This window comes from Cuculus canorus, chromosome 2 (genome assembly GCF_017976375.1).
Source record: "Cuculus canorus isolate bCucCan1 chromosome 2, bCucCan1.pri, whole genome shotgun sequence".
Lineage (NCBI taxonomy): Eukaryota > Metazoa > Chordata > Aves > Cuculiformes > Cuculidae > Cuculus > Cuculus canorus.
In genome coordinates this window covers 75,201,513-75,226,339 of record NC_071402.1, presented here as the reverse complement: position 1 = coordinate 75,226,339, position 24,827 = coordinate 75,201,513, and the positions used below count along the sequence as shown (strand labels likewise).

General features: G+C 38.8%; 1 protein-coding gene across 1 annotated transcript in view; it reads right to left on the bottom strand.

Annotated features, from left to right (window-relative positions):
• ADCY2 (adenylate cyclase 2) overlaps positions 1-24,827 on the bottom strand; it is a 230,750-nt gene that overhangs the window by 190,249 nt on the left and 15,674 nt on the right. The window contains exon 2 of the mRNA XM_054060772.1: positions 21,785-21,982. Coding sequence (XP_053916747.1) covers positions 21,785-21,982 — 198 coding nt within the window. The remainder of the gene's footprint in view (positions 1-21,784; positions 21,983-24,827) is intronic.

The following is a 24,827-nucleotide window of genomic DNA, read 5'->3' as shown; positions in this document are numbered from 1 at the left end:
TAAAATATCTGCTTCAAAGTCAGTGATATTTTGCACTGGTCGTTTGTTACAGAGGAATCCAGTCCATAGTGGTTTGAGGGTTGGGAGAGGGGGAGGCTACCATCTCAGGAGAGATTTAGTCTCTCATTTTTATGAGAGTGTACATAAATTCATGCAATGCAATGACCCATATGATTCCTCTAAAATATTCAAGTTTCTGAATGCACAAAATCCTTACAGAAGTGCCTGGGAACAACTCTATTTTAAGTGTGGCATTCTACAGGCTTCAAACGATATCTGTAGTCCTGTTTTCCTCTAAAAGCTGATGTTTAAAACCAGTTAGAAATTTCAGACAGAATAATCGTTTAACCTTCAGGCCTCTTGGCAGTTTTTGCTTGGTTTCTTTGTGCACTTTTTAAGATACAATGTGGCTCTTGAAGAAATCATTCCTTGGCAGTCCTGGTTTTCATTATTGACCAGTCATCTGCAAGAAAATGCCACCTGTCCTGCTAAAATAGATCAAATACATCACATAATATAAAGAATTTTTTTGAATGGTTGGATTTACTGTCTTTTATCAATAGGTAGAATAAGTAAATGGATAAGTAGATAAAAATTATCATACCTAAAATATGTTACATTATAATAAAGGGTTCGTGCTGCTCACACAAACATAACTGGGCTATATAAGGCGACAGCTTCAGACAAGAAAGCTAGAAACAGTAAAAGAAGAAACCTAGCATACCTAGTCATCATTCAATGTCATACTTTCTGCCTGATTTTGTTTACTCTTTTCCTAAAATGAAGACATATTAGTGTTGATTTGCTAGCATCTAATGGCTCATTTCTCAGTTCTTTATAAGTTATGTACGTCTTAGGAATTCTGATCAATTCTATCATGTCAGGATGCAGCCTTTACTTAAAAACTGTAAAACAAAAAGGTCTCAATCATCAAAGGCTTCCAATAGCAACCACTAGCTAAAGTGCAATTGCAAAGCCTCAGGGTTAGACATTGTTTCAAACAACAGTGGTTATGATAAGGGGAACCAGAATTTTTTTTCCTGCTTCTTAAGAGAAGAATGCAGAATGGAATTTCCCACCAAGGCAGAGAAAGAAGCCTTGGAATTTTAAAGACACCTGGATTTAGAGAGAGGATACTTTTTGACAGGTGTTCAGCTTCAAATATCTAGAAACAATATAGACATTATATGTCTATACAGATATTTTGAATTTGAAAATAGGCAGGTGCATCTGACACAGGCTATAAGGAACCAGGATAAGAAGATGGGAGAGTTTGATGCTAACCATCATGCTTGTAGTTAGCAGAAGGAGCAGCAATCACAACCGGGAAATATGGAAAAGCAATATCCTACACTTTAAATGACACAAGACTTAAGAGCACATACTGGAAAATTCTGTGTCGCACAGAATACAGCTACTTAGTGTTTCAGGTAGCAAGTTATTTCAGAATTACTGAAAGCTCTGATAGGTTCCTTTTTCCTGATAATATTTAAACTTTTTTTTTTCTTTTTAACAAATGCCATATACTTTATTTTTTAAGTAGCACAGAAAAAAGGCCAAGTGTATTCCTCTAATGAGAATGTGACCATGAAATCAAAATATGAGTGTTCAATCTTAATTTTTCATCTGATAAACTACTGATCAATTGGCCACAAGGGCACACAAACTGTGGATGGCACATAATTCCTAGAGCTGCTGCTGCTCTTGTGAGATGAAGCATTCAAATGGGAATGCTTTCAAAACTCTGATCAAGAGCTTTAGAAACATTGTTCTACAAACTATAAAGATACACTTTAATTGGCATCCGGAATATCACCTACCTTTCTCCTGCATCAGGCACTATTCCTTCTGCAGCAATTCAGACAGTGTTATGTAAGGTAGCACAAACAGCAAGACTTTCTGCTAAGTATTAGTTCTCTCACATGGGTAAATTAACTAACCAATCATAAATAAAAGATGTGCAAAATATTATTCTAGTATCCATTACATTGATTTCATAGTAGTATAACTATTAGGATCTTTCTAGACTGATTTCCGGCATGTTATTTTGCTGATAGTTACTGGACTGGATTTAGATTTGTTCAGTGATGAAAATGAGAATTCAGAAGTTCTCAAACGAACATTTAGAAACACTAAAGCGGGGAATAGTGGGTGGAAGGAGATCTGAATACGTGCTTGCTTCATCCCATTTATCCTGCAGTGCTGGCGTATCTCTTTGAAGTGCTGATATGGGGGAAGAAACTGCATTACCCAAATACCATTTACATAATCAGTTTTTTCACATTTAAAGAAGACATTTTTCTGTTTTACTTTAATTTGTTCTTTGTAATCATATATGTCTTTGACAATAAACATAAAACACATATTAATTTCCTCCATCTTTTCTACTTAAAAATAAACCCATGTAACCTCTAGCAAAACAACTATTATTTTTACGGCACTGACAGAAAAACTGTATGTTCACTGGAAATTAATTTTTTTCCTTCCATCTGAATACTTTATCCTAGAGAGGAAAGAAATATCTATCCACTATTCACAGTTCAGAAGCTCCAATCAAGCACAGATAGCTAGATATAGATACATCACATATCTATGCCCAAGTTCAGAGGATCGCATAACACAAAATAATATGCATATCCATTTAGGCTTTTGTTGCAGCTGAAAACAGAAACTGTATCTACATGAAGTTGATATTCCCAATGTAGGCTCCAAGTTAAGGCTCTGATGCATCTGACAGGAGTAATGGGTCAGGATTGTGCTGCAAATCTGTACGTATTATTCCAGGTATGTGGTAACTTCTGTGTTTTTCATTAGCACTATCCAGTATCATATGAAGGCAGTTAAATAAACAAATTCAGTGTTGTCATACTGCATAATGATTGGATATGATCCTTACACTCACCAAGACTACACTGGAAGTATTAATTGGTGTCATTTTTTAGGTGTCAATGTCATAGACTGGATCCTGTGAGAGAAACCTTCAATTCAATCACAACTAAGTAGAGCTACCTTTTGTGGGTTGCTACACGTTTATGTCCACCTCCAGATCATTTCACCAACCCTCCATGGCCAGGTGCTCTCTCCACCAGCAGTGAGAACTGATCAGGGCTGCTAACACTTAAACAGAGAGAGAGAGAGAGAAAACAGCTCCAGAAATGTGTGCTCTTCTCCCACTGTAATATCTTTAGATGGAGCACCTGCTACTGTAAATCCTACTTAAGATTTCTCTGGGTAGGAAACACAAACCCCAGGTCACCCGTCATCCCCTGCTGTATGGCTCTCTGCCATGACCCACAGCCTTTTCTCCACTACGCCCTTGGGTCACCATGTAGAGCAGCCAGCAGCCCCCCGCACTCCAGCGAGCCTAGCACAGAGCAGACCAGTAGCACGCAACAGCCCTTCATGCCAGTCAAGGGGGGTGCAGCACACCATGTGCTTGCTGCACAGGGGGCACCGTAGAGGAGAACAGGTCTGTCTGCAGTGATTGTCCCCAGATCCTGCATGTACACATCCTGACTCAGCAAAAGGTACCCCATTTCTTTGTCCAGACAACAATTTAAGTATCACTGCAGATAAAATACGCTTTTCTTTTTCTCATTGTACTGATGGCATGGAAACTCATTATGATCATCCTTTGACCAAAACATACTGCCTCCCCATGCCCACTTTCTCTCACCTATGTATGGATTATAGCTTTTCTCTAAATAATCAGCTGCACAGCTGTGCATTCAGTGGTTTGTCAGTTCACATGTCTTGCTACTGACAAAACTGTGTTGCAGGTGAGCAATCACATCTTTGATGAGCTGATCCAAATGAGAATTCTCCAATTTCTTTCTTGCCTGTTTTCCTACACTACTCAATCATTTCAGCCAACACCACAAACGCATCTCTGACGCAGCCACAACTGGTCCAGCTGGAAGAGCTGCCAAAGCCAGCTCCCCGATCAGTGAGCTGGCAGGCAGATGGTGGCAGCAGCACTGGTCGCATGACATCTTTCCAGTTCATCAGCCCTGTCCAAGCTACAGCAGCACTGCATGATTCTTCCTCAGCTTGCTCTGCGCAGGCTTTGCACGCTTTTTGCTACCTCTGCGTTTGTCTAGGCTTGCCACCTTGCATGCTCTCCCAAATCAACACTTGACAGGAATAGTCTCTCTCAACAGCATTACCTCAACCCATCTCAAAGTGGTCCCTGGAGGTTTTATGCTGCTATTGTGCTGCAATAAAGTAGGACATTGCTGAAACACCACTGGGACATGTGATCGATTCTGCTTCGCAAGGGATCCCTAGAAAATCTGAGAACTAAATACTTGCAATGGCTGCTACTCCACAAATATGATTCAATGAGGAATTTTCAGTACTTCCACCAAAATCATAGCAGTTGTTACAAGTAGCTGAATTTATTCTCCCACAGGTAAACCCTTCACTTTTTACTATCAATTCAGACAAGCCAGTAATTTTTAGCCATAAATGCTGCTACTTTTACAGACACATACAAAAGATGGCAGATAAAGTAGTTCACTATTCCGTGTTACCTTAAAAAAAGGGCGCTATTTCAGGGGAGAAGACATTTTATTAAACTTCATATTCTGCAAGTGGTGTAATGATTCTTTCTCACATGAAAAAACCTCAAATGGGAAGCTGATGTAGAGAATTCAACAGTTCTTGGCTTCTGAGACCAAGGCTTTTCCGTGTCACTTACTGTTTTTAAAGGACTGAAATAAGAAAAAAAAAAACATTTTAAAAAATAATTGCACTATGGCATGTAAATTAGCCAAATATACTATCTCTTGGAAATACAGTGCAATCAGAGCCAAACAAACACTACTGTTGATATGTTTATTAAATTCTTTATTTTTTTTTTATCTGAAAGCAATCTATTGAAGGCTTCATCACAAACTGAATGAAGTTGGTAACAGACGGTAACCGTATCTCGTCTGAAATGTAAGTGAGTCATTCTTGTCTTTGGGGAGACTAGGATAGAAGAAACTGCTATTCAGTCTTGTGGTTAAAAATAACTCCACTCGTCACGATATCCCCTTTAATGATCCTTGTTTAGTATTATTTTCATGATGACCTATTAAACAAATATAGACATGATGCATCCTCCAAGATTCAAGGAAAATCAGATATTTCAAATAAAAATAAACACATGTAATGCAAGACCAGGTATTGCATTACATCTACAAATATCATACCAAGATTCAGGGAATAAAAAAAAGGACAAAAAAGATGTGTGAGATGCTGCACAGAAGGGCTTTGAACTATTGCCATTCCTGGATGCTGCTCCAGGCAAAACCTCCTGCTCGGCTTCAGACCCTGCCAAACATTGGAACTGTTCCAGCTGGTTCCTCAGCTGTTCTCCCTTCTCTGAGGAGTAAGCTGAAAAGCCATTACCCCCTGAGTGCGAAGAGCTAGATCATATGTCACCTTTGACTGTATTCATGCAAATATATTCCGATAATCAAGATAAAATGCTTGCCCAAGCACAATGGATTAATGATTGAAACATATTTACTCTCTGCTGAGCTCTTCTACAGCAGTTTGTCAGCATTAAATCTATGTAAATGTCGAAGTGGACAATGGCAATGCATCACCTGGGAATTTCTAACCACACTAATCTAATTACAACCTTTATAACATTGTTTTCTCACTGCAAGGGGTTTAAACTGTAATGAAGAACTCAAGAAAAATCTTACAGGAGGCTTCTTTGTAGCTTTTAAGCCAATTTTCTGGACTGGAGACAGAACAAAGCCATTCTCTAGGAGGACGAATGCACAGTCTGGATCAGAGATGCTATTCTGGGAAAGATTCCATTCTGGATACATCAGTGGAAAGAATCACTGTCCCACATCACACTTGTCCCATTCTGAGGGTCCTGCACACTTAGGGGTATGTAGAAACAGACAGTTGCTCCAGCTATAATGATGCCTAAGGTTACATCTACACTACAAAATGTAATGCCTTGTAAAAATACCTGAATTAACTCAACTACTAGGAGCTGCATCAGTGTGCAAAGTACAATAAAATAATGAAGTTAATTTACTGTATTGGCAAGGTCCACTATGAGTGATTCCTAAACCTTTGGGATCAAGTAGAAGTGCCCACTATAAAATTACTAAGCAGTTAGGTGGGGAAGAAGCTCTCACAAATCAGTGGTGTTTATGTCTTAATACTGCATAATGATTTCTGATCTGCTCTGTTACAGATGTTTTTATGCATTCACAGAAATTACATACTTCAGTCACTAAGGGTTTTTTAATTCCCCAAATTTTTTTAATATTATTTTTTTCTCTGATAGTAGAAACCTCCACTTTTTAACAAAATCTGAGAGACATAAACTAGCAAATTCTGAAAGTTGCCTAATGTTTCAAGTATGCACTATCCTACAAGTTTAAGTGAAAATTAGTGAGATGGTAATTTGAAAATTAGAATTAATAATTGGAAACGTTTCAGAAATTATAAACAAGTTTAACTGCATCATGAATAGACCTGCTTTGTCCCACTGCTCTTTCTGCCCTTAACAGTCTCGTTCAAAATCATTTGATAAATGACACCCATCTGAGATATTTAAACCAGAGCAGAAGTTGCGGCTATGCTTCTTTGAAGACCCACCTGGTAAATCAGGCCCAGCTGTTTTTACAGAACAAGACTGCTAATCTGCTGGCAAGCAGTGGAAAACCATGCCACAGTGGAGTGAGAAACTACAGTAGCACTGACACTTGAGCAGACAAACTGAGGCAAACACTGGGGACAGGAAGCCTAAGAAGTAAGAGGTAGAGATACAGCCTGAGGGTGGACCAGGAAAGTTTGACTATGAAGTTTCTGGCTAGGAGGACTTAAAAAGGAAGAATGGAAGAAGGAATAGGAGGAATTACTGAGAAAGAAAAATTAGTGTGCCAAGTGTTAAATTGTGTTTAAAAACATATAAGATAAATTTCAATATGTAAAATACTTGATGATGTGGCATATTTTAGAAGACATTTCCTTAACATTAAGAAACCTTACTATAGCCTCATGACAATAAGACACAGCAGCCTCAAATACATAATACTGTTGACCTTCCATACTTCAGAATTGTTCCAATTTTTATACCTCCTGTAGTATTTTTCTATTGTTTGCCATCCCATTTCTATCCATTGCCACTGAGTACACAAGAGTTGAAAGTCTATTTCCTATACACAGAAAATGCACGCTGCTCCTTGCCTACGCAACCAGAGATTTTATTTATCGTCAGGTTACACCAAGTTATCCCTAATTAATGATTATATATCTTTTACAGTTTGAACTCTACTCCTCTTCCTAATTCTTCACATTTCCCTTCAGCCATTCCCCCTTTACGTTGCTGCCCAGGAACCTTCTACTGTCCAAGACTGTGTGAACAACTTTTCCAGCTTCCCGAAAGAAGGAAAACCCAAGAGCAGCAGGGAAAGCTGTCTGCTAAACATCAACAGGCACCCCATTTGACATATGCCGTTACTTTGCCTTCATGCCAAGATCTCCACATTACAGGAGTGGAGGTGCACAGCTTTCATTGCACTTCTAGGCAGCCTCTTCCAAGTACAGAACCCCCAGGACATGGGATCAATCCCAAGGGCTGTGGTCAGTTTAACTTGATTCCTTCATCCTCTCTAACAGCCTTAGACAGTGATTACGACGTTCTCCAGCATCTAGTGCTCAGCCTGTGCACACCAAATGGCAGCCATCTACCCGAGGGTACAGGTCTCATCTCATAGAAACAGTGAGAGGCAGAAGCCAGACATGGCTGTGGTGGGCCTTCATCCTGACGTTAGTCCTTCAGTCACTGAGACTGCAGCCATCCCCAACAACGGGATACATCTGACCTGGCAATCTCACTCTGTTTTGATAAAACAGTTTTAACAAAACCCAAACAAATCCAAGAAAAACTCATAGAAGTTCACAACACAATTGTGAAAGTACCGAAAACTGACATTTTATTAAATAAATCCCATTTTATTTATAAACTCCTACAGCATGTGGTTGAAAAAAAAAAAAATGAGAAACTCCACAACACCACAAGAGGCAAAATTGGTTTCTTCTTCATTTCCACATTATGTGAAATCACCAATCTATGATCACTACTGCTAGCTAAATAATGAATCACAGAAACAATGCAAATTCTTCAGATTCTGAAAGATTTCCATTTGTAGCTGGCTTTAGAGACCACTGCACATCCATGCAATACTGTAAAATGCCATCTGCAGAATATTCACATGGCTTGACGAAAGTAGTGCTTACTGAAATGTAGTTAAAAGTAAATAAGGAGAGGTGAGAAGAAAAGTAATTAAAAGGTATAGAAGTACAGATTCTTTTGCTAGCCACTCTGGAACCATACCCTGCAACCACCTGCTTACATCACCTATGTATATGAAACTCCTGTGTTAATCTAGAGCAAATTATAGAATCATAGAATCATAGAATCACTAGGTTGGAAGGGACCCACTGGATCATCGAGTCTCTCAGCCGCTCCTCGTAAGACTTGTTCTCCAGCCCCCTCACCAGCTTTGTTGCTCTTCTCTGGACACGCTCCAGAGCCTCAACATCCTTCTTGTGGTGAGGGGCCCAGAACTGAACACAGTACTCAAGGTGCCATCTCACCAGTGCCGAGTACAGAGGGAGAATAACCTCCCTGGACCTGCTGGTCACACCGTTTCTGATACAAGCCAAGATGCCACTGGCCTTCTTGGCCACCTGGGCACACTGCTGGCTCATGTTCAGTCGGCTGTCAACCAGCACCCCCAGGTCCTTCTCTTCCGTGCAGCTCTCCAGCCACTCTTCCCCCAGTCTGTAGCACTGCATAGAGTTGTTGTACCCCAAGTGCAGGACCCGGCATTTGGCCTTGTTAACCCTCATGCCATTTGCCTCAGCCCAGTGGTCCCGCCTGTTCAGATCCCTTTGCAGAGCCTCCCTACCCTCCAGCAGATCCACACTTCCACGCCTCATTCTGCTCCTCTAACTCCTGGGCTTGTACATAGGGGGAACAACTTCCCTTAATATTAAAGACTGCGGCAAAGAAGGCATTAAGTACCTCAGCCTTGTCTTCATCCCTTGTCACTGTTGGTCCTTCTGCATCCAATAGGGACTGAATATTCTCCCTTGTCCTCCTTTTCTTGTTAATGTATTTGTAGAAAGATTTTTTATTATCTTTCACAGACTTAGCCAATTTGATTTCTAGTTGGACCTTAGCCCTCCTGATTTTTTCCCTGCACAATCTCACTTTCTCCCTGTAGTCCACTCAAGATGCCTATCCCTTCTTCCAAAGCTCATAGACATTCCTCTTCTTTTTGATATCTCTCAAGATCTCCCTAGTCAACCAAGCTGTTTCCCCCTCCCCCCACGCCCCCACCAGCTCCTTTTCTGGAACATGGGGATGGTTTGCTCCTTAGCTGCTAGGATTTCATTTTTGAAGAGCGCCTCGTGGGCTCCCTTGCCCTTAAGGACTGTCTCCCATGGGACTTTGCTAACCAGCCTTCCGAACAGTCCAAAGTCTGCCCTCTGGAAGTTTAATGTGATTGTTCTGCTAATCCCCTTCTTCATCTCACCTAAAACTGAAAACCCTATCATCTGATGATCGCTTTGTCCTAGGTGTCCTCCAACCGTCACGTGCCCCACAAGGCCTTCTCTGTTCCAAACAGTAGGTCCAGGAGGGCACCCTCCCTTGTTGGCTCACTCACCAGCAGTGTGAGGAAGTTGTCTTCTACACTCCAGGAACCTCCTAGACTGCTTCATTTCTGCTGTATTTACTTCCAGCAGATATGAGGAAGATTGAAGTCTCCCACGAGGACAAGAGGTAGCGATCTAGAGACTATCCCCAGCTGTTTATAGAAGAGCTCATCAGCTGCTTCTTCTTGGCTGGGTGGTCTGTAACAGACTCCCATCACAATGTCTGCCTTCTTGTGGGCTCTTCTGATTTTAACCCACAGGCACCTCACCGTAATTGAGCTCAAGGGTATCAAAGCACTCTCTAACATAGAGGGCTACACCACCTCCTCTCCTACCCTCCCTGTCCTGCCTGAAGAGTTTATACCCCCCCACGGCTGCACTCCAGTTATACAAGTCGTCCCACCACGTTTCCGTGATGGCAACGACATTGTAGTCACTTTGCCCTACAACAGCTTCCAACTCCTCCTTCTTATTGCCCATGCTGTGTACATTGGTGTAAATGCACTTCAGCTGGGCTGACGAACCTTCAGCCCTCATAAAGGGAATAGAGCTCATTCCCAATTGACTGGTCCTTGGAATAACTAACTCCACAGTGCCACTTTCATCCTTACTGCCCCCAAGTATAATCGCCCCCACTTGCTCTGAGGTGATGTACTGGCGGTCCTCTCCAGCACACCATCTCTCAGTTACTGGAGTCCCACTTCCAGGCTCACTCCCAACTAGCCTGGTCTTGTCTCCCTTTCCCTTCACATCTAATATAAACCCCTATTTAAGAGCCTAGCTAGATTTTTAGTAAGTAGTGCAGAAATAAATTATGATTCACACATGATAATATGCCTTTATTGCACTTGTCTGCATTTGGGGCTTTCTAATCAATCAGGATTTTGCTTTACAGTCTGCATCTGACCAAAGAAACATGATCTTCACACGATCTTTTTCTTGTGCACCAACCTGACCTTTTAGTGGAATTTAATATACAAATTAATGTGATGCAGGCAACATCTTTCCTTCCCTGGTCAATATAATCAGCCATCCAGTAGACCTGGCAGTTTATCCACACTATCCACACTGGACCTGATAAAAACTCAAAATCATGTTTTATATTCTCAAATAAGTTTCTAAATGCTCAATAAATTCATGTTATTACAAGAAGAAAAAAAAAAGCATTCATGTATGTCTAAGTAAGACTGTAATCTCATCTGTGTAAAAGTCATTTAAAACACTGTATTATACTGTTTATGTAGGTAGGTAAGTAATATGTACACACTGACAGGAACTGTCATTAGATAACATATGTAGTCATAATGGGTAATCAGAGCATGACATGAGGAAAAAAGACACACAAATCTCTACCTCATTTAACTGCAATAAGATTTTTTTAGTTCTTTATGGAAAACAAGTTTTCAGGCACATGTATGTTTAATATGATTTACTTAGATATCAACCTTCTCTACACCAGAGACTTTAGTCCATTTTGTTCACACTTGTGAATTATTTTGAAAAAAAATTCTATGATATCCAGTCTAACAATGCCATAATAAGGAAAAATGTATACAGCACTGTCACATAAGAAGTACAAACATATTTACTTGGGATTGGTTAGACCGGAAAAAGGCTACCATCATTAAAAAGTGGGAAAGAAGACAGCTGTCATAGTAAATACGATAAGGTGATGCAAACTTAGGAGGAAAGGTATGAAAGGAAGAGCTGAAAAAGGAATTGTGAAATTCCAAAAATAAGCAGAAAATATTCAAATAAAAAACATTACAGAAGCATTCTCAAACTGAGATATTACAACCAGGAAGAAATCCAGAGAGCACTAAAGCAGAAAGAGACCATGGAGATTACAAAGTGCAATTTACTTCGCAATGCCACATAAAAACATGACACAGGGAGACTGTAGTTACTGCTAAGCCATCAGTCCACTTGCTATCTCATATGTGATTCTTGCAAAACAAAGATATTTGCAAATCAGGTTATGGAAATCATAACATGTAAGAAGAGATTCAGGTTTTCCAATTTAGGCAAAGATAATGCCCTGAAAAGTAAGATATAGTATTTATTTACATACAAAACTTAGCTAAAATGCTGTGTGCAAGAAGCAAATAAGAAAAATGCAATCCAATATAATTAATATATTGTCAAATTTTAAACTGTTCAAACTAACACCAAACTGCCAGTATTGATAAATATGTTATTTTACAGGAAGCCTTTTTTAAGCTATAAAATCCATATGAAGCTTCGAAGTAGTAACAGAAAGAAAACCTTATTCTTAACTGGCACAACAGTGCATTCTGCATTGCATGGAAACATGATTTTTTTTTTAAGCCTTGTGAATGCATTTATGTGGAGGGACAGAAGGTAGAGTTTTTCCCTGATAGAATGAAAAGGTTTTTTCTGCCAACTGTCACAGATAATGGGCTGTGTGCAATTCTCTTCGCTTTTTGGTTGCTCTGAATGGAACCTCTAGCATTTCAGTTTGTTAGTTTGGGAAGGTTTTTGTTGTTTGTTTGAATCTCCCAGATTCCTCAAACCAATAAAGCCCAGCCTGGGCTTTGACTTCTGCTACCTAATGTTCGCTATTCTCACACTGCAAGTTCAGATGAACTGGGGTGACTGTGTGTCTTCCTTGTGTGAGGATGAGTAGTAACAACTACTGTAGTAGGACTAAGACAGTCTGATCACTGTTCCTTCTCCGTAACACTCAAATACTTCTCTATTTTTGCAGAAGAAACAAAGCTTTTAAAAGACAAACACAGTCCTAACTGTTATCTGAGTTCCTATGATAGTGACCCCAGAGGCTTAGCTTTTCCACAATAATGAAGCTGAGAGATGTTGTGTCCTTCTCCCAAGAGGTTACTTGTTCCCTTTTGAAAGACTGCTTGCTCCTTTTGAAACTTGCAGAAGCCCTTTTGCCTTTCCCGTTCTCAGCCCTTCGCATATCAATATGTAAATTGATCTCATATATTAGTTAAAGACATAGCAAAATCACAAAAGAGAAATAGTTCTGGGATCGTCCCTCTGCAACACTGAAATGTTTTCTGAGAAGTGAGTATTATCTTGGTCCGTTATTTTTCTCCCTGTTCTTCTAGACAGTCTATTGCTGAACTGAGCCAATATAAACATAAAAGCTATGTCCCAATAAACCAGCAACACGCGGTCCTTTGTATACAAAAACTTTATTTTCTCACATAGTAAATAAAACAAATTTCTAAACAAAGGTAAATAATATCCTGAAAGCACATGCTTTCTAGTTCTCAGTAAAACTTGAAATTATAATTTATCTATTATTTATATAACTTACATTTTAAATTACATTTATTCTTCAAAAGCTGAACTTAAATATATTTGAAATCATACAATAGCTCAGTTCTATGACACAATTATATTTGTGCATTTAAGATACCTATAAAAATTTACTCATATAATTTCACGGGCTATATTTTTATACATCTAGAATTCATATTGAGTGAGCATTAGTACATCATAAGCATTTCTACCTGTTCATCTCTTACTTTGTAAAACTCTAGAAATGGTTTAGAGTGTTCAACCACACTGATACAGTATCAGTTGTAAATGCTACCAGGACACTTAAGATGTCTTCTGTCCTACAAAAACTTTTTCTGACATCTATCAGAATTAAAACAGGCTAATGTCACAAAATTGATTTAAATTCTGGTCTAAGATCAAGTTTTTTAATTTTAGCAACCAGATATGGAAGAACACTTTAATACAAGTATTTGTGACTAATTAATTTAGGAGATAACATTTCTCTCATATATTTTATTTCCATTTCATTACTGAACCTGCTCATCCTTATTCATGGAGCTACCAGGATGAAAAGAATGCCTAGCACCTAGCTTGTCAACAAATTTATAATGACCAGGCCATATTGTTTTCTTTCAAATATTAATTTAACGAATGTAAGCAATGTTTCCTAATATCTGCATAGCCTTATAGATTTGTATACTGGCAAGTGAAACTGAAAGGTATTTCAAAGCCAGCATATCAGAAACTGTTAGCACATGGGGGGGAAATTCTGTTACCTGCTCCCTAGACTAAAAGCAAAATGATCTTCTGACAATCCAGATATTAAGATTCATTTATTTAACACTACAGCTGTGCCTAAAACTTCATAATAGCTACAGAAAGAGTGAACATTCTCAAACAAGTAAACTGAAGTCTTCTTATGCAGCTTATAGGAACGATTTTCAGCATTTATTTTATTTTTAATTTGTGTAGCACCTCACTAACTGAATTATTGCATTACTAGAAACTGACAAACAGAAATAGATGTGAGGCAAATGGTGATAAACAAACAATGGTTGGGATCTATGGTGATACACTGCTTCATTATCTAATCACAAAAATTAAAATGTAGAGTAGTATATCCTATGGCCATGTATAGGCAAAAACTTTTCCATGGCAGGCGGGTAAGCCAAGTCAAGGAGCCTAGACCAAACTCATGCAGGATCAAGCCAAAACCTTTCCCCCTGGAAGTCAGGAAAACTATCACATTTCTGAGTGGAAAACAATTCCAATGAAAGCTGTCTACTCTAAATTACACTTGCTAACAAGAAATTCTGGATACCTTCCTTACTGGTTTTCTGGTAGCTCTACGATGCAAGTAATTGTTAACTAATATGTGCTATGAAATTATTAAAATATTTACTAATGTAAAATTAGTTATTAAGTACATAAGAAGCCTTATGAATGGCTTAAATAATTAATTTTCTATTTGTCATCTGGCCTTTTTACTTTAGCAACATCCGAACAATACGATGACATTTTAAATAAGTATTGCTTAGGTTCAATACTCTCAGAAAAATTAATATACTTATCAATAACTGTCATTTCCCATCAGAGAGAAAAATCTTACCTTAATGCTTCATTTAGCAAAATTAATTCACAACTTGCACATCAAATATCACAGCACAAACTATGTGATAATCTTCATGAATCTACAATCAGCTAAGCCTTTGTACTTAACTGTATGCTCCGAGATGGAAAAATCACAACAGGAAATGGAATAAGGAAAAATAAATTAGCAGGGGAAACAAGGGTTTCATCAGGTTCTTCTGATAAAGACGAAGGACACATTTAGTCTCTTCTACTTTATATTACATTAAACCTCTCTCATAAGCCTTATAAGGAATGCCTGAAGAGATCAGAAATATAGCAAGATTATTATTCCCTGATGTTGTGATTTTCTACACTACTGCTCCAGAACATTGGAAAAATAAAAGACGGGATGTCTTATCACTGGAGGTGTCCAAGACCAGGTTGGATGAAGCCTTGAGCAACCTGGTCAAGTGTCCTTGATCACGGCAGGGGGGTTGGACCTAGATGATCTTCAAGATCCCTTCTGACCCAAACCATTCTATGATTCTATGATTTCAATAGCAAAATGCCATGAAATTTTATAACTCAGAAAATTCACCTACTCAGTTTTTAGAGGAACTTTAAGCACAGGTTGAAGTAAATTGTCACTTAAACTAACTCAGTACTCCTCGGATGTAGTTAGTACTTAAAAATAGAGAACTAAAAGGATGCTCCTGGATCAGTGAAGTCCATGTCCTTGCTATCAAAGACACTGAACAATCCTCAACTAAGGTAAACATTTCACTGTAAAACCAATTCACTATTTTAATCCTTATTATCTTGAGGATATTAGCCACTCCATAAACGCAGTGCCCTAATGGCTAAGGGATTTATTCAATTTTCCAGTGTAAATTTCATTAATGGCTGGCTGATTTTTCGTTGTTTTTTTTTTTTCTTGTTGTTGTTCTGTTGTTTGTGTGTCAATAATCCCTTATCCTCTGTAGTTTCTCCTTAAATCTGATGTTTGCAACCACAGATTATCTGTAGATGGCAGTCACACCATTCTTCAGTGTTCTCCGCTAATCTACACCCAAATCAAACTCTTCCCATCTCCTGTCACAAAACTCTCCTTTCTCCTGGTGATCTTGCTTGGTACTCCCTGCATTTGTTCCAGTTTGACTTTACCTTTTTGAATGCAGGTGACTAGAAATGTACACAGTGATCCCAGTGAGGTTTCATTCTTAGCTGCATACTTTGCCATCATAATTGAGTCTTTTCTGGATGCAGATGCTAACAACCCAGTGACCAACTAATGTTTCTTGTCTTTATTCTGCTTGTCCCTGTTGATTTTCTGCTGATGAACTCTTGGCCTATCGCTGAAATTTCTGCTGTTAGTTTCCAAATGCAGGCACCTCATATTTCCTATTATTAAATCTCATTTAGTTGCTATTACTGCAGTCCTCAAGGTCATGTATTATTCCCCACAATATACTGATCTTTCGCTGTATTAGGAATCTTTTAACTGGGCCATCAACAAGTTTCATTATAGTGGTGACATTCTGTCACCTCACTACTAGTAAAAACCACTAATAAAGGCAAACATTCCCCAGAGAGGTTCCTGAGAAATTCAGCCAGCAATCTTCCTCCCACCTGATGGTCTCTGAAGTCACACCAGCTTCCATTTCCCCTCGCCTATATGTACAGTTACTTTAATAATGTTTATCTCCTCTACCAGTGCTTCTAGTCTTCCACTTGGCACTAAACCAGATTTTTTTTTACAAAACTGCTTTCCCTATTTAGAAAAAGAAATTGTGTCTTTTCATCAGCAGCTGTCACAATGGACTGCCATGACATACCAAGGGTTAACAATAGCACATTAGTGCTAACAGGGTGTTCCAAGGTTCCATACACTATTTTATTATATTAACCTACTATATTACTGATTTTAATGACTAACCGGCAGATCTCTAATAGCTCAGCTTTCTCATACCTCCTATATAGATATAGCCACACCAGACCTGATAAACACTGTTAAATATCTTGCTATTAAGCCTGTGACTTCATATATCTATAAAAAATAATACTAAGATAAAAAGCATCTGTTCTTCTCCTTCCCTGTATATAATGCAAATGCAGCTCACACTTGTGGATTGTGGATTTCTTTCTTTTCCATCATACCTACTCCTAAAGCACAGTATCATCTGCTGGGCAGTACCTTCCTCTTTCATATAAGCCTCCTGGTTTTCCTTATGTCCTTTTTCAAGTCAATATTCATCTACAAGGTACTGAACCATGCTCCTATAAGATTTAGTTCCTTGCTCAGGAAACTCATGCCTGGTAGTCTGATTAATCTTGAATTTCAAAAAATGTCAAGTCTCCCCCGCATTCCAGATCCTGAGCCAGTGGTACATCTGACAGCAACTCATGCTAGCTTTCCTGCGCTGCAGGGACTTGACTGACACCTGCCCTGCTTTCCTTCCCAAATGTCTAACTCACTTCTTTTGCACTGCTTAACCACACAAGATGTTATTAGTAATTTTCATCAGGTATGACTTTATATAAGGCAGGTCCCAATCCAGGTGCATTAAATGGGACCCGATATAATTCTGGACAAAGAAAATTTTTTCCTTTCTGCAAACCCATTGTCTCATTCCACTGCTTAATACAGCAGCTAATTACCACAGCTGCAGGAACTCTGTGCAGGTCCTCACCCCTAAGCACACAATATACTAATATCCTCAGGTGCCAAGATAGTATTTAAAAAATGAGAATTATCGATATAATACAGAAAATTTTGCCCACACTTCATAAACCACAACTGCTCCAAGGCCCAAATTGAATCATTCCATACCAACATATTAAAATAAAACAAAAAAAAAGTGTTTTATATTCATCTCAAAAAGTAGCATTTAGGCTTAAATAGCCAAACAGATATTCTAAACACATTACTCCATGGATAATCTTTTTCAGAAACCAGAAGTGTCAAACCCTGCTTGAAATAATTTTTGTGCTGCAACTGAATACAGAAAAGGAGGAACACATCTGGTGCCTGGGCTGTGCAAACGTATTTATAATTAAGTAGAATTGAATACCAAAATCCAGTAATGATAGAATTCATTAGACTAGTATAATGCTGTATAATTACTCTCTTTTTTATATCATCCACTGTATGCCTTAAGAGCTCATTTTACCCACTGATATCAATGTGCTATGACATATTTACATACACCCTGTACAAAAGGCTGAGGAAGTATTAGACATGTCAGAGGATGACATGGAAAGGCGACTATTCTACAATAACTACATTGTCAGCGAAACAAGAGGAAACTAATTTAAATTTATTCCCTGACATGTAACTCCATACGGATAGGTACTGGATCTACCTTTTGTAAGGAAAGGTGCTCCTTTCTGTAGTAGGGAAAATTCCTAACACGTCAAAATCAATACATCACCTTTTTCCACCAGCACTACTTCCTCAGCCTGCCTGCCTTGCATTACTGGCCTTCCACCAAACACATCATCCACCCACTGATTTCCACACAGACCTTTCTAAGCATCATCCTTGAGCCTTCCTCACTGAAACCATCTCCATGCATTATTGCTCACACCTTAGACTTGAAAAAAACTGCTAGCAAGCAATTCCCCTCTCTGAGCCTGCGTTTGACTTACTTTCTGCTTCTTTCCTGCCAACTCAAGCCTCCTGCTTGAGCTGTAACATGGTGTCACACATGTAGGTCCTATCAAAAGCATTCAAGTTCCCTGGGCCACCACAGAAAACCAGGGCCTCCACTGCTAAATTTGGCACTGACAGAAACTTGTTCTCACACCAATAAGAGAGAGTTGCCACATCTCTTAAAAGAAGTTTGTCAGGCATCCAACACATTTGCCATCGCTGTCTTAACTTTTTTCATGTAAAGCCCCGCCCTGTCTCACTAATGCGCTCTCCATGCCCTCTATCTCACTGTACTTGCTTCTCTTCGTCCTCCATATAGAGGGATAAGGGCACTTGGACTAACTTAAGAGGTAAGTTAGTTGGTAGGGTTGATAGTGCAAATACCCTGGCCACTCTCACAGATGGGTTTGTGATTATGCCTAGTGACAAGTACAGCCTTTGGATCAGGCTCAGCAGGCAATAACAGAGCCAGCATGGGGTTTGAAGACCAGCCCAAGGGACGGAGTTACCATCTACAACAGTGCGGCCTTCCACTTTCAAACAGTGGCCAATACCTACCTGATAATAGCTTTCTCTCCAGTGCTGTAGCTGCAGCCGAACAAGAGACAAGCAAATGCAGATAGATAAAAGCAGTCTGCAGGGACAGCACAAAGGTAGCTGAAACCAATTACGATTTGCACTTATTTCACATCAGCCTACAGGTTTCCAACAGCAAAACAATGACCCTGACCAGCCACTTCATTTCCAGCCCTCTACTGTTTGTGAAAGTTATTTGAGCTATGTGCCTGCAGGCTCAGGAGGAACTGTTCCGCGTTAAATATATATTGAGTTCATAACCGAAATAGTCTCTCTTAAGTGGCACTTTTATTCTAAACAAAAGCTGCAAAAGCTCACACCTAATGTTACTTCAGATAACAGAGAAAAACTGCATTTAGCAGTTGCAAACAGCCAAAAGAGACATTAAAATCATTAAGCCAAAATGTAAAGGATGCAGGGTTGTCTTTTGTACACAAATGAGAGAATAACATGTTCTTTCTATAAACTATAGTAGGCAGGAAATTTATCTTTCAGTACTTACTAGTACAATTAAGAAATGCCATATTTTTAACAGCCTTAGGATTCAGAAGGCATGAAAGATAAAATGAAAAGAGTATTTTTAAACTCTGCTGGACCAGAACAAAAGTTAGGCTGTAATTTGAAGGAAATTAAAAGAAAGCACTTGTTTAAAAATAACTGTGTATGAACTGGCTTTTGTTTATTTGTGTTTTAAGAACTTTCTAATTTACTGTGTTGACAAGGACATATTTGAAACAGAACTAATTTCAATTTTATATCATTTTTTTTTCTTTCATAAAAAGGATTTAAGGAACAACAAAAACACCCCCACAGGCCAAGCAAAATGTTTTTAAAATTCACAAAATATAAAGCTTCAAAAATGAAAATGTCAGCGATCATGGAGGAAGGATTTTTTCAGATATAATTTCATGTATAGGAGAGAACACTAATTATTGACCTACATATTCTTGATGCAGAGCAATCAGAACACCAGCATCACAGGAATTCATGGCAGTTTTTTACCACTCATGGCTTTACAAATGTTCAAAAACACCAAACCTGCAATTAGTCTACTATGCAAGGTGTCAAATTCCCAGAAAAATCTGCGTATTTCCACAGTTTACTCTTAACTGACAGTAGGCAGAAGTATACCTACAAAAGTGATCTCCAAAACAGCACTGCAATTCAATAGCAAAAAATAAATGGGCTTGGGAAAGCAAAGGGTCCCACTGCAGGAAGCCATATGACCTTGGACTCCTCACAGTGGCCAAGGGGCTACCTCGGCATAGCCCCTCTCTGACTCTATGCTGAAAACGCCTGCACAGTTTTCTGGGAAAGCCCTGCCCGTTCTGGGCTGCAGCCTGCTCGGTGCCAGGTAAGGCAGCTGCCGGGAGCTGGCTGCTACGGACAGAGCAATCAATGCAGCTCACTCCCAAATATCCTCTTCTCCAAGCAACACTTGCATGCAAAGTAAGAAGCACACTGAAACATCAGAAGATTTGTGTCCTGGCAACCTTCATGAAGACAATCCCTTTCCCCGGAGCCTTTCCGGCCTCACACGGCCAGTGCACGTCCATCGCGTGCTGTGGGAATGCCTACATTTTCCTGTAAGGAAAGCAAGACAGGACAAACGAGGTTCACGAGCTAAATACAACCCAGGGATCAAGACATCAACATCCCTCTCAGATCTCTTTTATGCCACGTGCTTTTGAAAATCATTGCCATGTCTTTCAAATAAAATTAAACTCAGTCAAATTTGCAAGGAACAAATAATATGGCTAATTAAATATCTGCATCTAAGCTTGAAAGCCTTAAGCATTCTAGCATGATACCCTGGAACAGGCAACAAAAATAAATAAATCAATAAAGTAAAACCATGTGAATTATCTAGACTTAATATCACAAAGATACAGGGACTTCCACAGTGAAATCTGTATCTAGAAGAAAATATTACATGTTCTGATTTGCCTTTTATTACATACAAGCGTGGTCTGTTTCAGTAGGTTCAAATACTTAAAAAAAAAAAGAAGCAGAAAGGTGGCTTCATAATTAATCCCTATATCTTCCAAGAAAATGAGAATATAAAAGTCCCACAAAGGTAAGGGCTCCAAAACTAACATTACCATCACACAGTAGTAATTTAAATCATTTAAATTAAGGATACTTGCATACTTAAAGTTCACTATTTGCATAAGTCTTTGCAAGATCTGAATAACAAGTCAGAGAATTTGTTTCAAGTTTATCTCAAAGACCTAGAAGGCACCCCAGATACAGCAGCCCCATTTAAAGGTTATAACAAGCTCATGGAATCAGCATGAAAATTTCAGAAGATATATTTATATATTTTAAAGCTTTTCTCCACCCTTTGAAGGGTTTTGCAATTATTATATCAAGAGTATTCCCATGTAGAGAGGCTCAGGAGAAGGAAAAGGATATAGCAGAACACAAAAGAACCGATCAGGAGCAGCACTGAATATTGCACATCATTTACTGATATTTCAAAAGTGGTGCTACTAAAATGCAATTATATTTTTGCTTTGTCATCACTAAAAAAATTAAAAGCTTTGAAGGGTACTTCACTGTTTCCCTTCTAATTTATTTCCCTAGAAATGTAAGGAAACTCCCAGTCCTTTTTTCTTGTGCGTTGCTAGAGAACATCTTGAAGACCACAGAAAGCCTACACTGAGAGCTTTAACATTTTAAGCTGTAGAAGACAGTATTGGAGGTCTTGAACAAAACTAACATTTCTGTCATGTTAATTGGTCACTAGAATCAAATATTCACTATAAAAAGAAGCTGGTGTCTGGAACGAAATGCTTATCATGCAAAGGGGCTTAAAAATATAAAAGCAAAATCCTTTAAATATCCTAAGTATGGGCATCTGTTTGGTATTTATAAAATATACGCAGGAAGCATCAGCATGCAGACACTTAGTCCCAAACCCATTTTATGAGAAATTTAAAGTCCCACAAAAATTCATGTGAATACTTTTACACAGAACAATTCTTGGAAATCTACCCAATAAAGTAAACTTAATAATAATGACAGTCTTACCTGGTCCCAGGGACAGATGATTCCTCCAAAACACATAAAGAGATATCCCATGGCAACAAGACATACCCAGACCACCAGAGAAAATACACGAAGCAGCTTCTTAAATACAGGTTCTACGCAGACAAGGATAAATATGGCCAAAAAAATTGCTAGGGCTGTTGGAACAGTTATTAAAAAAGCCACATGGTCTTCAATTTCCTGGAAACAGAGGAAAATGAAAAGGAAATTAAAAACTAATGTACTTATAGGTCAGACAGCAAGAAGATACTCTAAACTTATCACACACAGCAATCTCAGAATGACATGGCTGAATATCAAAAGTGAGATGAATGAAAATACTATTTTTTTCCCTATAAGAAACCGTTTATTTGGTGTTTTAACTTTATAAACAACTATTAATGACAATCTGCATGATACTTTGTTTACTAAATTGATGAATTGAAGCATAATGAGAAAACTGTAAATCACTTTCCAGTAATGCACCAGACTTGCAGAACTGAGCAAATTGGAAAGCAAACCCAGTCTGCAGAACTGGCATAGCCTTTCTGCTTCAGTATCCAAAAGATTTCTCTGATTAGTATGGTTTGCAGGTGACAGCAAGCATCCCCATTGAAGACTGCAGCTGTCAGAATGCTTCCCAAATCAACTGTGTGTCCATAGCTCTGTTTCTGACAATGATATTTGCCAGCTAATATATATTTTGCTCTATTTAACGTATAAACCTGGAAGGATGGGCTCTAGAACGCATACATACATTTTCCCTTAGGAACTGCCTACTTCAAAATGTGCAAGCAACATCCGGAGCAAGGACTAAAATCTAAGTTGAAGTGCGATTCAGAATAAACAATAGTTAAATCTATTTACAGAACTCGCATAAATGTTACTATACTAATATCTTTAAATTACTAGGTGGTAGATGAATTAAAAAGGAATAAATATCTGATTTTAGATTCCTGTATGTGTTCAGAAGTATCTCTGGTTGAAATAGAAAAGCGCTGTATCAAGGTCTGGATCTTTAAAAACTAAGGATCATTAATCATTCCCTCATTTGTAGCAATAAGGATAACAAGAGCAGGCCCCAAATGCTGCTGTTGCAACAGGATAAGAAAACTCCACTAACACACAAAGCCTCATAGCCATTTTTTCATGCTGGTGAAAGCTCAGGAGCAATCTGAAAGTATCAATATGATGATTTGTAAGATGTCCCTTGATTTGAAGTGGCTTCATTAGTGCCCTGATAAATCTTACCAACTGATAAGTTTTCAACTTAAATGCTTAATGTTTTATTTCAATGCTTTTTGATGTGACTTTTTTCCCCTCTCTTAGGTGTGTAAGATATGATAGCAAAACAGAAAATTTACAAGTAAATTTGTAAATTAACAAGAATGTTAAAATGCTGTCAGAATCCTTCCTTCCTTCCTTCCTTCCTTCCTTCCTTCCTTCCTTCCTTCCTTCCTTCCTTCCTTCCCTCCTTCCTTCCCTCCTTTCTTTCTTCCTTCCCTCCTTTCTTTTCATCCTTCCTTCCTCTCTCCCTCTCTTCTATTCTTCCTTCCTTTCTTCCTTTCTTTTTCCTTTCTTTTTCTCCTTCTTTCTTTCCAGTTCTAATACGTTTTACAACATGACACCTACAAAGAGACACTTCCTTTAAGGCTCTTTCCCCTCCTCTCCAAACTGACTCCACATGCACTGCCCACTGCCACACTGACCTGCTGCGTGAGGGACCACTCCTCCCCACCGTGAAGCCCGCACCATCACACCTGCAGCCACCAAGGCACTCGGCAGCCCTGTACCAGGAGCCACTCACGCGCACAAACCTGCTACCAAACCTCAAACAACAACCTTCGCATTTCAGCAGAAAAGAAGAGATGCAGATTGCTTCTCTGCAGAGCGCATTAGCTGAGACCCTACTCTGTGCTGACATGGGACGGTTCAAATTAAGGGGGAAAACCATGATGAAAGTACATATCTTCTTGTTCTGACCATAGATCATTTTTCACTTATCCTACCTACCCTGCCTGACAAAAGGCAGATCATCTTTCAACTATTCTCATTCTTTCTTCCCTTTTAAATTTACGAGGTCGCACATTTAAGCAATTATTATTGCAGCACTGACGATCAGAATATAAGCAAAGCATGTGCAAAGAAGGGCAATGAAGCTGGTGAAGGATCTAGCACACAAGCGTTACAAGAGGCAGCTGAAGGAACTGGGGTTGTTTACTCTGGAGAACAGAAGGCTAAGGGGAGGCCACATCACTCTCTACAACTACCTGAAAGGAGGTTGTAGTAAGGTGGGAGTTGGTCTCTTCTCCCAACTAACAAGTGATAGGATGAAAGGGAATGGCATTTTGTTTTGGTTTAAACATAAGCAGAGATAAAAAAATAGAGACGACAACGTATCAGCTCCTCATCACAAGTAATTGAATGCAACCTCACTGGCTGCAGCAAAACATCACCTCTTTGAGCCTACTGTGATGAAAGCTGCTTGCATCACACCATACACCATGTGAATTCTGAAGTCAAATTCAAATTTAAAGACAGAATAGTATACACATTAGGCAATTAAAAGATATTGGAGAAAAGAATCACCGTTATAACACTGATGTATTCCAGAAAGCCTTAATGCATGCACAGGCATTTTTCACAATTCTGCCTAAAGTATACATCAGGTCAACAAAAGCAGGCCATGTGAGGCAGGGTCATTTTGGAAATTACTTGTAATAATATTTTCCTGTTACTTCAGAATTTCACGTTAATAAAATTGTAACTTGCAGTTGTTGCTGGTCTCAGAAATTAAAATACACCACAGGTGATGGAATTAAAATATCAGCATGACACTTTTGAACCTAATGGCTAAGCCTGCAATATCTGGATCTTGCCTGACAGCTCTATCTTCCTGAGAGTTTTCTATCTTGCTGCCTCTTAATTACTGAAGAAATTAGAAAATTGACTGTTAGAAATTTTTTCAACCCCCTTAAATTCTTCAGAAGTGTGTGATAATCCTGTTGTCGCCACTAAAATCTGAAGAATCACTTTCACTCCTCTT